The sequence below is a fragment of the Mycteria americana genome, chromosome 25 (assembly GCF_035582795.1).
Source record: "Mycteria americana isolate JAX WOST 10 ecotype Jacksonville Zoo and Gardens chromosome 25, USCA_MyAme_1.0, whole genome shotgun sequence".
Lineage (NCBI taxonomy): Eukaryota > Metazoa > Chordata > Aves > Ciconiiformes > Ciconiidae > Mycteria > Mycteria americana.
Genome location: NC_134389.1, coordinates 1,809,917 through 1,824,315, shown reverse-complemented (window position 1 = coordinate 1,824,315; position 14,399 = coordinate 1,809,917). Strand labels below are relative to the sequence as shown.

At 60.3% G+C, this 14,399-nt stretch overlaps 3 protein-coding genes across 3 annotated transcripts; 1 reads left to right on the top strand and 2 right to left on the bottom strand.

Moving 5' to 3' along the window:
* Positions 1-4,698: 4,698 nt before the first annotated feature.
* LOC142420881 (claw keratin-like) lies at positions 4,699-5,115 on the bottom strand. The gene has a single exon (XM_075525183.1). It carries the CDS (start codon positions 5,113-5,115, stop codon positions 4,699-4,701), a length of 417 nt encoding a protein of 138 aa, XP_075381298.1.
* A 1,995-nt stretch (positions 5,116-7,110) lies between these two features.
* LOC142420821 (claw keratin-like) lies at positions 7,111-7,536 on the top strand. The gene has a single exon (XM_075525090.1). It carries the CDS (start codon positions 7,111-7,113, stop codon positions 7,534-7,536), a length of 426 nt encoding a protein of 141 aa, XP_075381205.1.
* A 2,278-nt stretch (positions 7,537-9,814) lies between these two features.
* On the bottom strand, positions 9,815-10,231 carry LOC142420882 (claw keratin-like). The gene has a single exon (XM_075525184.1). It carries the CDS (start codon positions 10,229-10,231, stop codon positions 9,815-9,817), a length of 417 nt encoding a protein of 138 aa, XP_075381299.1.
* Positions 10,232-14,399: the final 4,168 nt, after the last annotated feature.

Here is a 14,399-nt window from a genome sequence, read left to right as displayed (position 1 = left end):
CTTTCAGGCAGGCAAGGAGTCCTGGAAAACACAGCGGGGATTGGGCAAGAGTGTGGGGAAGGGGCTGTGTCGAGGGAGGCAGGGAGAGATTCCCAAGTCGCTTCCAAGACCCGGGCTTACCCCTCTGATCAGGAGAGTCAAGCGGCAGAAGCTGGATAGAGGGCTGCAAAGCCTTCAGCTCTTTTATACGTGTCCCAGACTGCCGGGGGCATTGGCCAACGGGGTGGTGGCGGAAACTCCACATAATCATGAGATCAAGCGGACAAGCTTCATGACACAGACTGTGATGCGAGGCAATTATATTCCTCCTTACTGGGGACACTGGCGTGCACACGTGCCCTGGAGAGGATAGGGGTGATGGGAGGGGCAGACCATTACACGCCATTACATGAAAGACAAGGCGCTGCTGGAGCTGAACTCGCGGCACCAATAAACCCCGATCTCTCCCTAATCCCCCACTTTGCCTATGGAGAAGAGTCCTGCGCATCCTGCAGAAGCACTTTGCAATCCTGTGCACAACCATCACGCCTGTCATTACCTCTCTTTTACAAGCCGGTAAAGAGAGGCACTGGGAGGTTGGGCAAAGGGAGAAGCCCTTGCACGTGCTGGGAGTGACTTCCAAATGCCCACCGTCTCCCAATGCCAGCAACAGCTGCTCATCTCGATTTCTTGGTGTCCACAGACGCCTCTATTAATTGCCCACCTCTAAGGCTCTGGAGGACACTCGTGTTTTTAGGTCCCGGTTTCCCTTGATGGCCCTGCAAAGAGTAGTGGAGACGGGTCCCATGGGTGGCAAAACCCCAAACGCACAGGGGGCTGGTAGAGACGCGATGGGCACGGCAGTGGGATAGAGCACGGGAGACTTCTGAGAGGGGGGACGTATATGGAGGAGCAGAAGAGCAGCAACAGGACCTGGTCGCTGTCAGCTCCTTCAGCCTCATGTCTGTGAGCACGGTCCTCCGCGAGCCCTCTCTGGAGGGACTCCATTACTCAGCTGGCTGTTGAGGACTGTGCCAGGAGATGCTGGCCGAGCACCCACAGGGAGCCGGGCTGCACGTGGCCACGCTCGCCACAGGCAGAGGCACGCTGGGCACTGCTGCGCTCCGTGTGCGTGGCTGGGCTGCTGCCGAGTGTGGCGTGGTTGGGCACAGCAATCTTCTGCAAGATGCCCAGGATTCTTCTGCGTAAGCAAAAGGAGATTAGGGACAGATCGGGGTTTATTGGTGCTGCGAGTTCAGCTCCAGCAGCGCCTTGTCTTTCATGGAATGATGTGTCACGGCCCGTCGCTCCCATCACCTCTTTCTTCTCTAGGGCACATCTGCATGCCGATGTCCCCAGTGAGGAGGCATATAATCGTCTCACATCACTATCTGTGCCATGAAGCTTGTCCGCTTGATTTCATAATTGCCTGGGGTTTTTGCAACCACCCCCTTGGCCAATGGCCCGGGCAGGCTGGGACACGTATAAAAGAGCTGAGGGCTTTGCAGCCCTCTGTCCGTCTTCCTCCGCTTGACTCTCCTGAGCATTGTGGTAAGTCCAAGTCTTACCTCCATCTTTCCTTCCTCAGCAGTAGCTTTCTCAAAGTATCTTTTGCTGTGTGCTCCACCACGCTTTCACAGCGCAGAGTTAGGATGCGATGGTCCTGTTTGAGAGCTGTGGGAAGGATGGAAATTTACACTTGTAGGTAGGATGCCCTGAGGAGACCAATGGACTCAAGTCCTTTGGGAGCTTGGTGATTTCCCCATCTGCTTTGGACGAGGGAGTTTTTCCTCGCTCCCGTGGGGGAGTAAGAACCAGGGAGCATGAGGGGAGCAAGGGGTCTTAACAAGCATTTCAACTCTGGAACGTGTTTTTGCTCGGACCGCCTGAGATGATGCAGAGCATGTCCTGGGACACTGCTTGCAAGTACGAGGGAGGCAGGATGCATTTGGCATCAGGCCGTGCACTGAGCCGTAGCTCTGCCTTGTCTTGCAGCTTTACCTACGAAACCGAAGGATGCCCTGCTCCAGCCTGTGGGCCCCTTCCTGTGGGGTGGCCTCCCCGGCCCCGCTGGCTGACACCGCCAACGAGCCCTGCGTGCGGCAGTGCCCCGACTCCACGGTGGTGATCCAGCCCCCGGCCTCGGTGGTCACCTTCCCCGGGCCCATCCTCAGCTCCTTCCCGCAGTACAGCGTTGTTGGCTCGGCGGGAGCCCCCGGCGTTGGAGGGGGCTACGGCGGCACCTTTGGAGGCCGTGGCGGTTTTGGAGGCTTAGGGGGCTATGGGGTGTATGGAGGCCTTGGGGGCTATGGGGGCTATGGGGGCCACGGGGGCTATGGAGGCTATGGGCTTTATGGGGGCTACGGAGCCTTTGGGGGTTGCGGATACGGCGGCTGGCGCGGAGGCCACAGGTACCTCAACGGCAACTGCGGGCCCTGCTAAGCCCCACACTGGGTCCGGCCGCAGATGAAGAAGAGCTCCGGAAAAGCCCCTGGCACATCCCAACACGACGCTCTTGGGAAGCACGTCCCTTTGGCGTCGCTGGCCTCCAGAGCCTGGATGCCTCGTGCCTGCCTGGGGCCCAACTCTGCCTTCCTCCTGCCCCGCTTGAGCTTCCCTTCAAGACCCGTTGCCCCCTGATGACAGAGACCCGCACTGGGTGCCTGCTCCTGTGGCACGGCTGCTGCTCCTTGTAGCTCTGCCCGCTGCCAGGAAACAGGGGAAGGCCCTGGCCAGGCCTCTGCTCTTCACCCCGCTCCCTCCTCCCCTGGAACTGCAATAAAAGCTGCGCTGCATCGCAATGTCGACCCATGGTTTTTCTTGATCCTTCCTTCTTTTTTCCCACTTCCCCCAAACCTCCTCAGGGCGTGTCAGTCTGGGCTGCTTGCATCTCCCACGGTAGTGCCCTTGGAGCATTTGGGCAGTTTGCTCGGTGCGTCACAACTGATGAGGACAGTCCCAGCTGGGTCTTGCGGAGCACATCCCGCTGAGCTTCCTCTGGTCTCCCACCAGCAATAAACACGCTGCATTTCCAAAGCCCACTTCCAATACGTGAACGTGCCAGAGGTGTCTTGCCGCAGCTCTTGCGAATCCTCTGCCAAACCAGCGTGCCTGGCATTACCTCCTTTTCTTGGCTTGTTACTGGTCACATTTGGAGGCCCAGGGAAATGGAGGGGCGAGCACTGCATGTACAGGGCTGCTGGCCATGGCCCCGCACCCAGCTAGAGGTGGGGGGCACTGGGAAGGGGTGAGGTGGACACAGCCAACTTTTCCCAAGTTTCCTCTCAGAGCCATGAAATGGCCACACGTATCCACTCACATGAAGCGCAAAGCTCTTTGAGCAGGACGTTGGACGGCCTACCCTCCTGACGTCCCTCCCCTCCCCAGGTATCTCCTCTGACCCTGTGATCCCGGCGCTGCAAGGTGGTCTTGCACAGAGACGGGTCCGGCCACAGGCATCAGGAAGGGCAGTGGGGCAGCACGTTGGTCACTGCTGGCGAGCTCAGGAAAAGATGCGTCATCCACAATTGTGAACACACAGGATGGGAAGAAAAGGCAGCAAAATGGCAAGAGTTTTGGTGACCCCGTCACGGCTGCCGTGGGTGGGTGCTTTGGGTGGGTGTGGCAGCGCGGGCTACTTTGTGGGCTGGTGTGCGAGGAAGGTCAGCAAAGGGCTAGCAAAGTCTGGTGCAGAGCACCGGGCTGTGCGAAGCTCTCCTGTCCTGCCTGGGCAGAGCCGTGTCCCCAGGCTGCAGGCGGGTGACACAAGGAATGCCGGGAAGGGCTTCTGCTCAAGCAGTGAGTGCAGGGCAATGCCAAAAGTGCTCCAAGGAGCAGTGGGAGACAGAGGAAGAAGAGGAGGAGGAGGAGGAGGAGGAGGAGGGGTGCAGGAATGTGGAGAGGATGGAGGCAAGGCAGTGCTGGGGCTTGCTCACCCTCTCCCCTGTGGACCCGTGGCCTCCCAAGTGGCCCTGAGGTGGGCCTTTGCCGTTGGGACTGGCTCTGCTGGCGTCCCAATGCCCGCAGCCCTGGGGCTGCAGGCAGCCTGCGGGGAATGGCCAGAGCGTTCAGCAAACTCACTGTGGGGCCCAGCAGAGTGCAGGAGCCCAAAGTGGGGAGAAGACAGGGAGGGCAAAGGGGGAGAAGCTGTTGTCAAAGGAGACTAGCAAAGCCCCCGCTGGAGGCGACTGGCTGGTGAAGGCATGTGCTGTCAAGGGCAGGCAGGAGGAAGCGAGGCAGCTCCCGCAGGTCACCCTGACGAGGTCGCGGGTGGGAGCTGGCTGGGGCGGCCCAGGGAGCCAAGGCTGCCACCCAGGGTATTGGGTATGGAGGAAGGAGGAAGAAAAACGATGGGTCGACATTGCGATGCAACACAGCTTTTATTGCAGTTCCAGGGGAGGAGGGAGTTGGGAGAAGAGCGGGGCCCTGGCCAAGGGCTTCCCCTGTCTCCTGGCAGTGGGCAGAGCAACAGTGAGCATCAGATGTGCCGCAGGAGCAGGCACCCAGCATGGGGCTGCGTCGTCAGGGGGCAGCAAGTCCTGGAGGGAAGCTCAAGCGGGGCAGGAGGAAGGCAGAGTTGGGCCCCAGGCAGGCACGAGGCATCCAGGCTCTGGAGGCCAGCGACGCCAAAGGGATGTCCTTCCTTCGGGCGCCATGTTGGGCTGTGCCAGGGCATTTTCTGGAGCTCTCCTTCATCTGTGGCCGGACCCAGTGTGGGGCTTAGCAGGGCGCGCAGTTGCCGCTGAGGTACCTGTGGCCTCGGCGCCAGCCGCCGTATCCGCAGCTCCCAAAGGCTCCGTAGCCCCCATAAAGCCCATAGCCTCCATAGCCCCCAGAGCCCCCATAGCCCCCAAGGCCTCCATACACCCCATAGCCCCCTAAGCCTCCAAAACCGCCACGGCCTCCAAAAGTGCCGCCGTAGCCCCCTCCAACGCCGGGGGCTCCCGCCGAGCCAACAACGCTGTACTGCGGGAAGGAGCTGAGGATGGGCCCGGGGAAGGTGACCACCGAGGCCGGGGGCTGGATCACCACCGTGGAGTCGGGGCACTGCCGCACGCAGGGCTCGTTGGCGGTGTCAGCCAGCGGGGCCGGGGCGGCCACCCCACAGGAAGGGACGCACAGGCTGGAGCAGGACATCTTTCAGGCAGGCAAGGAGTCCTGGAAAACACAGCGGGGATTGGGCAAGAGTGTGGGGAAGGGGCTGTGTCGAGGGAGGCAGGGAGAGATTCCCAAGTCGCTTCCAAGACCCGGGCTTACCCCTCTGATCAGGAGAGTCAAGCGGCAGAAGCTGGATAGAGGGCTGCAAAGCCTTCAGCTCTTTTATACGTGTCCCAGACTGCCGGGGGCATTGGCCAACGGGGTGGTGGCGGAAACTCCACATAATCATGAGATCAAGCGGACAAGCTTCATGACACAGACTGTGATGCGAGGCAATTATATTCCTCCTTACTGGGGACACTGGCGTGCACACGTGCCCTGGAGAGGATAGGGGTGATGGGAGGGGCAGACCATTACACGCCATTACATGAAAGACAAGGCGCTGCTGGAGCTGAACTCGCGGCACCAATAAACCCCGATCTCTCCCTAATCCCCCACTTTGCCTATGGAGAAGAGTCCTGCGCATCCTGCAGAAGCGCTTTGCAATCCTGTGCACAACCATCACGCCTGTCATTACCTCTCTTTTACAAGCCGGTAAAGAGAGGCACTGGGAGGTTGGGCAAAGGGAGAAGCCCTTGCACGTGCTGGGAGTGACTTCCAAATGCCCACCGTCTCCCAATGCCAGCAACAGCTGCTCATCTCGATTTCTTGGTGTCCACAGACGCCTCTATTAATTGCCCACCTCTAAGGCTCTGGAGGACACTCGTGTTTTTAGGTCCCGGTTTCCCTTGATGGCCCTGCAAAGAGTAGTGGAGACGGGTCCCATGGGTGGCAAAACCCCAAACGCACAGGGGGCTGGTAGAGACGCGATGGGCACGGCAGTGGGATAGAGCACGGGAGACTTCTGAGAGGGGGGACGTATATGGAGGAGCAGAAGAGCAGCAACAGGACCTGGTCGCTGTCAGCTCCTTCAGCCTCATGTCTGTGAGCACGGTCCTCCGCGAGCCCTCTCTGGAGGGACTCCATTACTCAGCTGGCTGTTGAGGACTGTGCCAGGAGATGCTGGCCGAGCACCCACAGGGAGCCGGGCTGCACGTGGCCACGCTCGCCACAGGCAGAGGCACGCTGGGCACTGCTGCGCTCCGTGTGCGTGGCTGGGCTGCTGCCGAGTGTGGCGTGGTTGGGCACAGCAATCTTCTGCAAGATGCCCAGGATTCTTCTGCGTAAGCAAAAGGAGATTAGGGACAGATCGGGGTTTATTGGTGCTGCGAGTTCAGCTCCAGCAGCGCCTTGTCTTTCATGGAATGATGTGTCACGGCCCGTCGCTCCCATCACCTCTTTCTTCTCTAGGGCACATCTGCATGCCGATGTCCCCAGTGAGGAGGCATATAATCGTCTCACATCACTATCTGTGCCATGAAGCTTGTCCGCTTGATTTCATAATTGCCTGGGGTTTTTGCAACCACCCCCTTGGCCGATGGCCCGGGCAGGCTGGGACACGTATAAAAGAGCTGAGGGCTTTGCAGCCCTCTGTCCGTCTTCCTCCGCTTGACTCTCCTGAGCATTGTGGTAAGTCCAAGTCTTACCTCCATCTTTCCTTCCTCAGCAGTAGCTTTCTCAAAGTATCTTTTGCTGTGTGCTCCACCACGCTTTCACAGCGCAGAGTTAGGATGCGATGGTCCTGTTTGAGACCTGTGGGAAGGATGGAAATTTACACTTGTAGGTAGGATGCCCTGAGGAGACCAATGGACTCAAGTCCTTTGGGAGCTTGGAGATTTCCCCATCTGCTTTGGACGAGGGAGTTTTTCCTCGCTCCCGTGGGGGAGTAAGAACCAGGGAGCATGAGGGGAGCAAGGGGTCTTAACAAGCATTTCAACTCTGGAACGTGTTTTTGCTCGGACCGCCTGAGATGATGCAGAGCATGTCCTGGGACACTGCTTGCAAGTACGAGGGAGGCAGGATGCATTTGGCATCAGGCCGTGCACTGAGCCGTAGCTCTGCCTTGTCTTGCAGCTTTACCTACGAAACCGAAGGATGCCCTGCTCCAGCCTGTGGGCCCCTTCCTGTGGGGTGGCCTCCCCGGCCCCGCTGGCTGACACCGCCAACGAGCCCTGCGTGCGGCAGTGCCCCGACTCCACGGTGGTGATCCAGCCCCCGGCCTCGGTGGTCACCTTCCCCGGGCCCATCCTCAGCTCCTTCCCGCAGTACAGCGTTGTTGGCTCGGCGGGAGCCCCCAGCGTTGGAGGGGGCTACGGCGGCACCTTTGGAGGCCGTGGCGGTTTTGGAGGCTTAGGGGGCTATGGGGTGTATGGAGGCCTTGGGGGCTATGGGGGCTATGGGGGCCACGGGGGCTATGGAGGCTATGGGCTTTATGGGGGCTACGGAGCCTTTGGGGGTTGCGGATACGGCGGCTGGCGCGGAGGCCACAGGTACCTCAACGGCAACTGCGGGCCCTGCTAAGCCCCACACTGGGTCCGGCCGCAGATGAAGAAGAGCTCCGGAAAAGCCCCTGGCACATCCCAACACGACGCTCTTGGGAAGCACGTCCCTTTGGCGTCGCTGGCCTCCAGAGCCTGGATGCCTCGTGCCTGCCTGGGGCCCAACTCTGCCTTCCTCCTGCCCCGCTTGAGCTTCCCTTCAAGACCCGTTGCCCCCTGATGACAGAGACCCGCACTGGGTGCCTGCTCCTGTGGCACGGCTGCTGCTCCTTGTAGCTCTGCCCGCTGCCAGGAAACAGGGGAAGGCCCTGGCCAGGCCTCTGCTCTTCACCCCGCTCCCTCCTCCCCTGGAACTGCAATAAAAGCTGCGCTGCATCGCAATGTCGACCCATGGTTTTTCTTGATCCTTCCTTCTTTTTTCCCACTTCCCCCAAACCTCCTCAGGGCGTGTCAGTCTGGGCTGCTTGCATCTCCCACGGTAGTGCCCTTGGAGCATTTGGGCAGTTTGCTCGGTGCGTCACAACTGATGAGGACAGTCCCAGCTGGGTCTTGCGGAGCACATCCCGCTGAGCTTCCTCTGGTCTCCCACCAGCAATAAACACGCTGCATTTCCAAAGCCCACTTCCAATACGTGAACGTGCCAGAGGTGTCTTGCCGCAGCTCTTGCGAATCCTCTGCCAAACCAGCGCGCCTGGCATTACCTCCTTTTCTTGGCTTGTTACTGGTCACATTTGGAGGCCCAGGGAAATGGAGGGGCGAGCACTGCATGTACAGGGCTGCTGGCCATGGCCCCGCACCCAGCTAGAGGTGGGGGGCACTGGGAAGGGGTGAGGTGGACACAGCCAACTTTTCCCAAGTTTCCTCTCAGAGCCATGAAATGGCCACACGTATCCACTCACATGAAGCGCAAAGCTCTTTGAGCAGGACGTTGGACGGCCTACCCTCCTGACGTCCCTCCCCTCCCCAGGTATCTCCTCTGACCCTGTGATCCCGGCGCTGCAAGGTGGTCTTGCACAGAGACGGGTCCGGCCACAGGCATCAGGAAGGGCAGTGGGGCAGCACGTTGGTCACTGCTGGCGAGCTCAGGAAAAGATGCATCATCCACAATTGTGAACACACAGGATGGGAAGAAAAGGCAGCAAAATGGCAAGAGTTTTGGTGACCCCGTCACGGCTGCCGTGGGTGGGTGCTTTGGGTGGGTGTGGCAGCGCGGGCTACTTTGTGGGCTGGTGTGCGAGGAAGGTCAGCAAAGGGCTAGCAAAGTCTGGTGCAGAGCACCGGGCTGTGCGAAGCTCTCCTGTCCTGCCTGGGCAGAGCCGTGTCCCCAGGCTGCAGGCGGGTGACACAAGGAATGCCGGGAAGGGCTTCTGCTCAAGCAGTGAGTGCAGGGCAATGCCAAAAGTGCTCCAAGGAGCAGTGGGAGACAGAGGAAGAAGAGGAGGAGGAGGAGGAGGAGGAGGAGGGGTGCAGGAATGTGGAGAGGATGGAGGCAAGGCAGTGCTGGGGCTTGCTCACCCTCTCCCCTGTGGACCCGTGGCCTCCCAAGTGGCCCTGAGGTGGGCCTTTGCCGTTGGGACTGGCTCTGCTGGCGTCCCAATGCCCGCAGCCCTGGGGCTGCAGGCAGCCTGCGGGGAATGGCCAGAGCGTTCAGCAAACTCACTGTGGGGCCCAGCAGAGTGCAGGAGCCCAAAGTGGGGAGAAGACAGGGAGGGCAAAGGGGGAGAAGCTGTTGTCAAAGGAGACTAGCAAAGCCCCCGCTGGAGGCGACTTGGCTGGTGAAGGCATGTGCTGTCAAGGGCAGGCAGGAGGAAGCGAGGCAGCTCCCGCAGGTCACCCTGACGAGGTCGCGGGTGGGAGCTGGCTGGGGCGGCCCAGGGAGCCAAGGCTGCCACCCAGGGTATTGGGTATGGAGGAAGGAGGAAGAAAAACGATGGGTCGACATTGCGATGCAACACAGCTTTTATTGCAGTTCCAGGGGAGGAGGGAGTTGGGAGAAGAGCGGGGCCCTGGCCAAGGGCTTCCCCTGTCTCCTGGCAGTGGGCAGAGCAACAGTGAGCATCAGATGTGCCGCAGGAGCAGGCACCCAGCATGGGGCTGCGTCGTCAGGGGGCAGCAAGTCCTGGAGGGAAGCTCAAGCGGGGCAGGAGGAAGGCAGAGTTGGGCCCCAGGCAGGCACGAGGCATCCAGGCTCTGGAGGCCAGCGACGCCAAAGGGATGTCCTTCCTTCGGGCGCCATGTTGGGCTGTGCCAGGGCATTTTCTGGAGCTCTCCTTCATCTGTGGCCGGACCCAGTGTGGGGCTTAGCAGGGCGCGCAGTTGCCGCTGAGGTACCTGTGGCCTCGGCGCCAGCCGCCGTATCCGCAGCTCCCAAAGGCTCCGTAGCCCCCATAAAGCCCATAGCCTCCATAGCCCCCAGAGCCCCCATAGCCCCCAAGGCCTCCATACACCCCATAGCCCCCTAAGCCTCCAAAACCGCCACGGCCTCCAAAAGTGCCGCCGTAGCCCCCTCCAACGCCGGGGGCTCCCGCCGAGCCAACAACGCTGTACTGCGGGAAGGAGCTGAGGATGGGCCCGGGGAAGGTGACCACCGAGGCCGGGGGCTGGATCACCACCGTGGAGTCGGGGCACTGCCGCACGCAGGGCTCGTTGGCGGTGTCAGCCAGCGGGGCCGGGGCGGCCACCCCACAGGAAGGGACGCACAGGCTGGAGCAGGACATCTTTCAGGCAGGCAAGGAGTCCTGGAAAACACAGCGGGGATTGGGCAAGAGTGTGGGGAAGGGGCTGTGTCGAGGGAGGCAGGGAGAGATTCCCAAGTCGCTTCCAAGACCCGGGCTTACCCCTCTGATCAGGAGAGTCAAGCGGCAGAAGCTGGATAGAGGGCTGCAAAGCCTTCAGCTCTTTTATACGTGTCCCAGACTGCCGGGGGCATTGGCCAACGGGGTGGTGGCGGAAACTCCACATAATCATGAGATCAAGCGGACAAGCTTCATGACACAGACTGTGATGCGAGGCAATTATATTCCTCCTTACTGGGGACACTGGCGTGCACACGTGCCCTGGAGAGGATAGGGGTGATGGGAGGGGCAGACCATTACACGCCATTCCATGAAAGACAAGGCGCTGCTGGAGCTGAACTCGCGGCACCAATAAACCCCGATCTCTCCCTAATCCCCCACTTTGCCTATGGAGAAGAGTCCTGCGCATCCTGCAGAAGCGCTTTGCAATCCTGTGCACAACCATCACGCCTGTCATTACCTCTCTTTTACAAGCCGGTAAAGAGAGGCACTGGGAGGTTGGGCAAAGGGAGAAGCCCTTGCACGTGCTGGGAGTGACTTCCAAATGCCCACCGTCTCCCAATGCCAGCAACAGCTGCTCATCTCGATTTCTTGGTGTCCACAGACGCCTCTATTAATTGCCCACCTCTAAGGCTCTGGAGGACACTCGTGTTTTTAGGTCCCGGTTTCCCTTGATGGCCCTGCAAAGAGTAGTGGAGACGGGTCCCATGGGTGGCAAAACCCCAAACGCACAGGGGGCTGGTAGAGACGCGATGGGCACGGCAGTGGGATAGAGCACGGGAGACTTCTGAGAGGGGGGACGTATATGGAGGAGCAGAAGAGCAGCAACAGGACCTGGTCGCTGTCAGCTCCTTCAGCCTCATGTCTGTGAGCACGGTCCTCCGCGAGCCCTCTCTGGAGGGACTCCATTACTCAGCTGGCTGTTGAGGACTGTGCCAGGAGATGCTGGCCGAGCACCCACAGGGAGCCGGGCTGCACGTGGCCACGCTCGCCACAGGCAGAGGCACGCTGGGCACTGCTGCGCTCCGTGTGCGTGGCTGGGCTGCTGCCGAGTGTGGCGTGGTTGGGCACAGCAATCTTCTGCAAGATGCCCAGGATTCTTCTGCGTAAGCAAAAGGAGATTAGGGACAGATCGGGGTTTATTGGTGCTGCGAGTTCAGCTCCAGCAGCGCCTTGTCTTTCATGGAATGATGTGTCACGGCCCGTCGCTCCCATCACCTCTTTCTTCTCTAGGGCACATCTGCATGCCGATGTCCCCAGTGAGGAGGCATATAATCGTCTCACATCACTATCTGTGCCATGAAGCTTGTCCGCTTGATTTCATAATTGCCTGGGGTTTTTGCAACCACCCCCTTGGCCGATGGCCCGGGCAGGCTGGGACACGTATAAAAGAGCTGAGGGCTTTGCAGCCCTCTGTCCGTCTTCCTCCGCTTGACTCTCCTGAGCATTGTGGTAAGTCCAAGTCTTACCTCCATCTTTCCTTCCTCAGCAGTAGCTTTCTCAAAGTATCTTTTGCTGTGTGCTCCACCACGCTTTCACAGCGCAGAGTTAGGATGCGATGGTCCTGTTTGAGAGCTGTGGGAAGGATGGAAATTTACACTTGTAGGTAGGATGCCCTGAGGAGACCAATGGACTCAAGTCCTTTGGGAGCTTGGAGATTTCCCCATCTGCTTTGGACGAGGGAGTTTTTCCTCGCTCCCGTGGGGGAGTAAGAACCAGGGAGCATGAGGGGAGCAAGGGGTCTTAACAAGCATTTCAACTCTGGAACGTGTTTTTGCTCGGACCGCCTGAGATGATGCAGAGCATGTCCTGGGACACTGCTTGCAAGTACGAGGGAGGCAGGATGCATTTGGCATCAGGCCGTGCACTGAGCCGTAGCTCTGCCTTGTCTTGCAGCTTTACCTACGAAACCGAAGGATGCCCTGCTCCAGCCTGTGGGCCCCTTCCTGTGGGGTGGCCTCCCCGGCCCCGCTGGCTGACACCGCCAACGAGCCCTGCGTGCGGCAGTGCCCCGACTCCACGGTGGTGATCCAGCCCCCGGCCTCGGTGGTCACCTTCCCCGGGCCCATCCTCAGCTCCTTCCCGCAGTACAGCGTTGTTGGCTCGGCGGGAGCCCCCGGCGTTGGAGGGGGCTACGGCGGCACCTTTGGAGGCCGTGGCGGTTTTGGAGGCTTAGGGGGCTATGGGGTGTATGGAGGCCTTGGGGGCTATGGGGGCTATGGGGGCCACGGGGGCTATGGAGGCTATGGGCTTTATGGGGGCTACGGAGCCTTTGGGGGTTGCGGATACGGCGGCTGGCGCGGAGGCCACAGGTACCTCAACGGCAACTGCGGGCCCTGCTAAGCCCCACACTGGGTCCGGCCGCAGATGAAGAAGAGCTCCGGAAAAGCCCCTGGCACATCCCAACACGACGCTCTTGGGAAGCACGTCCCTTTGGCGTCGCTGGCCTCCAGAGCCTGGATGCCTCGTGCCTGCCTGGGGCCCAACTCTGCCTTCCTCCTGCCCCGCTTGAGCTTCCCTTCAAGACCCGTTGCCCCCTGATGACAGAGACCCGCACTGGGTGCCTGCTCCTGTGGCACGGCTGCTGCTCCTTGTAGCTCTGCCCGCTGCCAGGAAACAGGGGAAGGCCCTGGCCAGGCCTCTGCTCTTCACCCCGCTCCCTCCTCCCCTGGAACTGCAATAAAAGCTGCGCTGCATCGCAATGTCGACCCATGGTTTTTCTTGATCCTTCCTTCTTTTTTCCCACTTCCCCCAAACCTCCTCAGGGCGTGTCAGTCTGGGCTGCTTGCATCTCCCACGGTAGTGCCCTTGGAGCATTTGGGCAGTTTGCTCGGTGCGTCACAACTGATGAGGACAGTCCCAGCTGGGTCTTGTGGAGCACATCCCGCTGAGCTTCCTCTGGTCTCCCACCAGCAATAAACACGCTGCATTTCCAAAGCCCACTTCCAATACGTGAACGTGCCAGAGGTGTCTTGCCGCAGCTCTTGCGAATCCTCTGCCAAACCAGCGTGCCTGGCATTACCTCCTTTTCTTGGCTTGTTACTGGTCACATTTGGAGGCCCAGGGAAATGGAGGGGCGAGCACTGCATGTACAGGGCTGCTGGCCATGGCCCCGCACCCAGCTAGAGGTGGGGGGCACTGGGAAGGGGTGAGGTGGACACAGCCAACTTTTCCCAAGTTTCCTCTCAGAGCCATGAAATGGCCACACGTATCCACTCACATGAAGCGCAAAGCTCTTTGAGCAGGACGTTGGACGGCCTACCCTCCTGACGTCCCTCCCCTCCCCAGGTATCTCCTCTGACCCTGTGATCCCGGCGCTGCAAGGTGGTCTTGCACAGAGACGGGTCCGGCCACAGGCATCAGGAAGGGCAGTGGGGCAGCACGTTGGTCACTGCTGGCGAGCTCAGGAAAAGATGCGTCATCCACAATTGTGAACACACAGGATGGGAAGAAAAGGCAGCAAAATGGCAAGAGTTTTGGTGACCCCGTCACGGCTGCCGTGGGTGGGTGCTTTGGGTGGGTGTGGCAGCGCGGGCTACTTTGTGGGCTGGTGTGCGAGGAAGGTCAGCAAAGGGCTAGCAAAGTCTGGTGCAGAGCACCGGGCTGTGCGAAGCTCTCCTGTCCTGCCTGGGCAGAGCCGTGTCCCCAGGCTGCAGGCGGGTGACACAAGGAATGCCGGGAAGGGCTTCTGCTCAAGCAGTGAGTGCAGGGCAATGCCAAAAGTGCTCCAAGGAGCAGTGGGAGACAGAGGAAGAAGAGGAGGAGGAGGAGGAGGAGGAGGAGGGGTGCAGGAATGTGGAGAGGATGGAGGCAAGGCAGTGCTGGGGCTTGCTCACCCTCTCCCCTGTGGACCCGTGGCCTCCCAAGTGGCCCTGAGGTGGGCCTTTGCCGTTGGGACTGGCTCTGCTGGCGTCCCAATGCCCGCAGCCCTGGGGCTGCAGGCAGCCTGCGGGGAATGGCCAGAGCGTTCAGCAAACTCACTGTGGGGCCCAGCAGAGTGCAGGAGCCCAAAGTGGGGAGAAGACAGGGAGGGCAAAGGGGGAGAAGCTGTTGTCAAAGGAGACTAGCAAAGCCCCCGCTGGAGGCGACT

What these genes read in the sequence shown, in the direction of transcription:
- LOC142420882 (XM_075525184.1), bottom strand. Translation starts at nt 10,231, where the DNA reads ATGTCCTGCTCCAGCCTGTGCGTCCCTTCCTGTGGGGTGGCCGCCCCG.
- LOC142420881 (XM_075525183.1), bottom strand. Translation starts at nt 5,115, where the DNA reads ATGTCCTGCTCCAGCCTGTGCGTCCCTTCCTGTGGGGTGGCCGCCCCG.
- LOC142420821 (XM_075525090.1), top strand. Translation starts at nt 7,111, where the DNA reads ATGCCCTGCTCCAGCCTGTGGGCCCCTTCCTGTGGGGTGGCCTCCCCG.